The following is a 3,697-nucleotide window of genomic DNA, read 5'->3' on the forward strand; positions in this document are numbered from 1 at the left end:
AAAATTCTTAAATATTCCATAAATAAAAAAGATAATAAATCCAATTATAAATTCTCAAATTCATAAAAAAAAACCTTTGAACTAATAAATAGTTAAGCCTTATAAATAAATAATAGTAACAAGATTGTTTCAAAAAGAGAAGCTATGAATTAACAAGGTTATTGATCATAAAATGGATAAACAAATCCATTGGCTGGTCAAATTATAGTCTGTAAGGAAAAAGAAATATTGAGCAGTATCTGGAAAACAACTTAAGAAAGATTTTCATTTCATTGTTAGCTGTCACCAACTATTAGTATGTTCAATTTATTGGTGAAAAGCTTGAAGCATACACACACTCACTTTGACTTCAAAGCCACGAGACTCATGGATTAATTTGAACCAGCTTTCCAATGTTTATCAAGGAAAAATGGTTTTAATAAAATTGTATCATCAAAACATATTTTCAGATTTTAATTCTTTTTTTAGAGATTATGCTTCAAACAAAGATATAGTATAATAAAATTAGATTTTATAAATTTTATTTTATAACTTAATTTTTGTAAAATTAAATTAATTTAAAATTTATTTTCTGTGATGATATTATAGCAATGCTCGTGGATTCACTTAGAAACTCTACACCCAATGAACGAGCCCACTGATACAACGAACTTTTAAATGCTCTAGTCACTGAAAATGAATTTTTTATTATCTTTTAGCTTTAAAAAATGAGTTTTCACTTTTTTTATGTTTTTTTCCTAAACTTAATAAAAATATTAAAATTGATTATTTTCTTAAACTTTTTCAGATATTTTGATCATTAAATTTTAAATATAAATAAATAAGGTCAATGCATAAAAATAATTAAAAACTAATGTTATTGAATTAAAAAAAATTATACTAATTTATTTTTAAAATTTAAAAATCAAAAATATGTAAAAAAAAAGTATATAATAAATGAGACAAATTTCAAATTCCCTAAAGTCCTAAAAATATATTTAACTATATATAAAGAGACGAGGCAAATATCATCTTATGTAACGGGGAAAATCGTTTACTATATTTCAACATAATATAAACAAGAATGCAGGGCTAGTGAAAGAGGTGTTCAAATTTTGTCAGAGTTTTAGGGTTCTCAACATCATCATTTCTGCATGAAAAATAAAAGTAAATACATCAAAAGAATAGTTTCTGGAGATGATAAGAAGGCTTAGAAACCTCAACTGAAACATGGAAAATCTGACATTGTTGAAGTTTAAAATATGATCTCACTAACCATCAACACAAATTCAACAGTCCTTCTCTTCTTCTGTCACTAATGCATGAAATTCTTTTGATTGTGACACTTCCGAATCTCTTACAGACATGGTAGTGAATCATCAGCTTTAATTTTACAGTCAGATTCTTCATCATCTTCACATGTAATTAATGTTTCAAAGCTACTAGCACTACCAGTTTCTCTTCCTGATTCAGAATCTGTTGATGCTGAACATCCTAGGACTACATCATAAATTAGAGTGAAGCAGTCACAGTATCATTACATGTTGAAGACTTAAAATTTTGAAGAGAGCACTGAAAACATTACATCCCAGCCATCATATCAAATGCTCCATTTTTACCCCCATCTTCTCCTTCATAGAGAAAAAAAAAAGGACAGAAGGGGTACCAAGTTACAATTGTACAATGTGGAAAGTGCCAGAACTTTGTTATCGAACACTGACATTGGCATTGACATTGACATCTAATGGAGAAAAAACATTCCCTGTATATGATTCAGAATCAGCAGTTGAAACTTCCAAGTTGCCATCTGATAAGCTTCCACCAGTAGACAAACCATTGCCTGAAATAGCCTTCACCCCATGAAATGAATCCCCAGTAACCAGAGCTTGAAGCAACTTTGGAGGTGGAGGAACACTTACCTCCACCAACCCTTCCAACATCTTCACCACCATACCCATTGTAGGTCTCATTGCTTCATCATCTTGAATGCACCAAACTGCCACCAAACCAACCCTTCTAGCCTCCTCAATGTTATACACATTACCAAGTCTCTTATCAATCACTTCACCAAAATTTCCCTCTATTATCTGCTGCGCTGCCCATGGTGGGAAGAACCACTTCCCTCCACTTTCAGTACCACTCTCTCCTCCGCCAGATGGCACTGCCTCCACGTTCCTACGACCGCCGATCAGCTCCAGCATTGTCATTCCGTAGCTGTAAACATCTGCCTTGGTTGTAATTGCCACACCAGAAATCCACTCCGGTGCAACATACCCCCACGTTCCCCTCATAGTCGCCAACACCCTACTGAAGTCCCTCCCAATCAGCTTTGCTAACCCAAAATCAGAAACCTTGGCAGTGAAATCACCGTCCAAAAGAATGTTCTCTGGCTTTATATCACAATGTATGATGCAACATCTACATTCCTCGTGTAAATAAGCAATCCCCTTAGCAGTGCCAACGGCCACCCTGAACCTAACATCCCAACTCAGACTAGGCCCTTCCTTCCTCAAATAAACACTCAGAGCACCGTTCTGCATATACTCATAAACAAGAAGCCGGTGAGAATTCTCAGAGCAAAACCCTCTGAGCCGCACGAGATTCACGTGTTGAATATTCCCAATCGTGGAGACCTCCGCCCTGAACTCCTTCTCCCCACTCCCTGGCCTCTCCAACCTCTTCACAGCCACAACGGAAGCATCACTCAACTCCCCCTGAAACACCGTCCCAAACCCTCCGTGCCCGATCTTCTCTGAAAACCCCCGAGTCGCCAACTGAAGTTCCTTGTAAGAAAACACACGCAAATTCAACACACCCACAAACCCATCTTCCTCATCCTCTTCCAATTTCTTCCCCACAACCCTCCTCTTCACCATCACCAACAATGTCACCACCACCACCCCCAAAACCGCAACCGACCCAATAATAACCCCACTCAAAACCTTCCAATCAAACACCTTCCTCCCAGATCCCCCGCTCGGAACCCTAACATGCAAAACCTCACTCTCACCATCGGCGGTTAAATTCCGAAAATCCGAAAGCGAACCGTAAAATTTCTTGCATAACCCACTCTGCTTTTCGAAACTCAACCCAACGCACCCACAATCACCCAAGCACTCGCGCTCGCAAAAGCTTCTAGATTTCCCCTTAACCAGGCTCACATTCCCGAATCCAAACCTCACAGCACCAAGATCTTCAAACCCATCACCCCCGTCACACCCCGCGTCCACACGGTGACAACCTTGAGAGTAATCACCAGAACCCCACCCATGACCATCCAAAGGCTCAAACCCACTCACACACTCACAGAATTTGGATGTGTCCCCAGTGCAAACCCCGAACCCCCCGCAGAGTCCCCGAACCTGGCACACACTCTCCGGCTTGAACCAAAACATCTGCCAGGACCCCGATTGGCTGTTCCACGAGTACTGCTTGACCTGTCCGAAGGGCTCCAGGCGGAACATCGTCGGCGGTCGGAAGCTCGTCTCGATGGCGCGTTCGGAGAAACCGAAGGCCGCGGCGGGGGAGAACGGCGCGGCGAAGTGAAAGGCGTAGAGGTAGGGGATGGTCATCTCTGGGATGTTGAGGAATGTCCCATTGCTCCAGTTCCCGGTGGACCAGTACGACACGGTCTCGTTGAAGACGAGCTCGAACTCGCCGTAGAAGGATGGCTTCAACCGCAGGGTGTAAAGCCCCGGGGAAGGGTCCGTCTCCGTGC

The 3,697-nt window shown here is 40.3% G+C and overlaps 1 protein-coding gene across 1 annotated transcript in view; it reads right to left on the reverse strand.

Annotated features, from left to right (window-relative positions):
- Positions 1–1,075: 1,075 nt before the first annotated feature.
- RLK4 (receptor-like protein kinase 4) overlaps positions 1,076–3,697 on the reverse strand; it is a 3,278-nt gene continuing 656 nt past the window's right edge. Inside the window, exon 1 of the mRNA XM_047320570.2 lies at positions 1,076–3,697. This exon is cut by the window's right edge and continues 656 nt beyond it. Within this exon, the coding sequence (XP_047176526.2) occupies positions 1,686–3,697 (2,012 nt within the window). The 3' untranslated portion in view covers positions 1,076–1,685.

The sequence above is a fragment of the Vigna umbellata genome, chromosome 11 (assembly GCF_029865625.1).
Source record: "Vigna umbellata cultivar VRB3 chromosome 11, Vumbellata_1.0, whole genome shotgun sequence".
In the NCBI taxonomy this organism is placed as follows: domain Eukaryota; kingdom Viridiplantae; phylum Streptophyta; class Magnoliopsida; order Fabales; family Fabaceae; genus Vigna; species Vigna umbellata.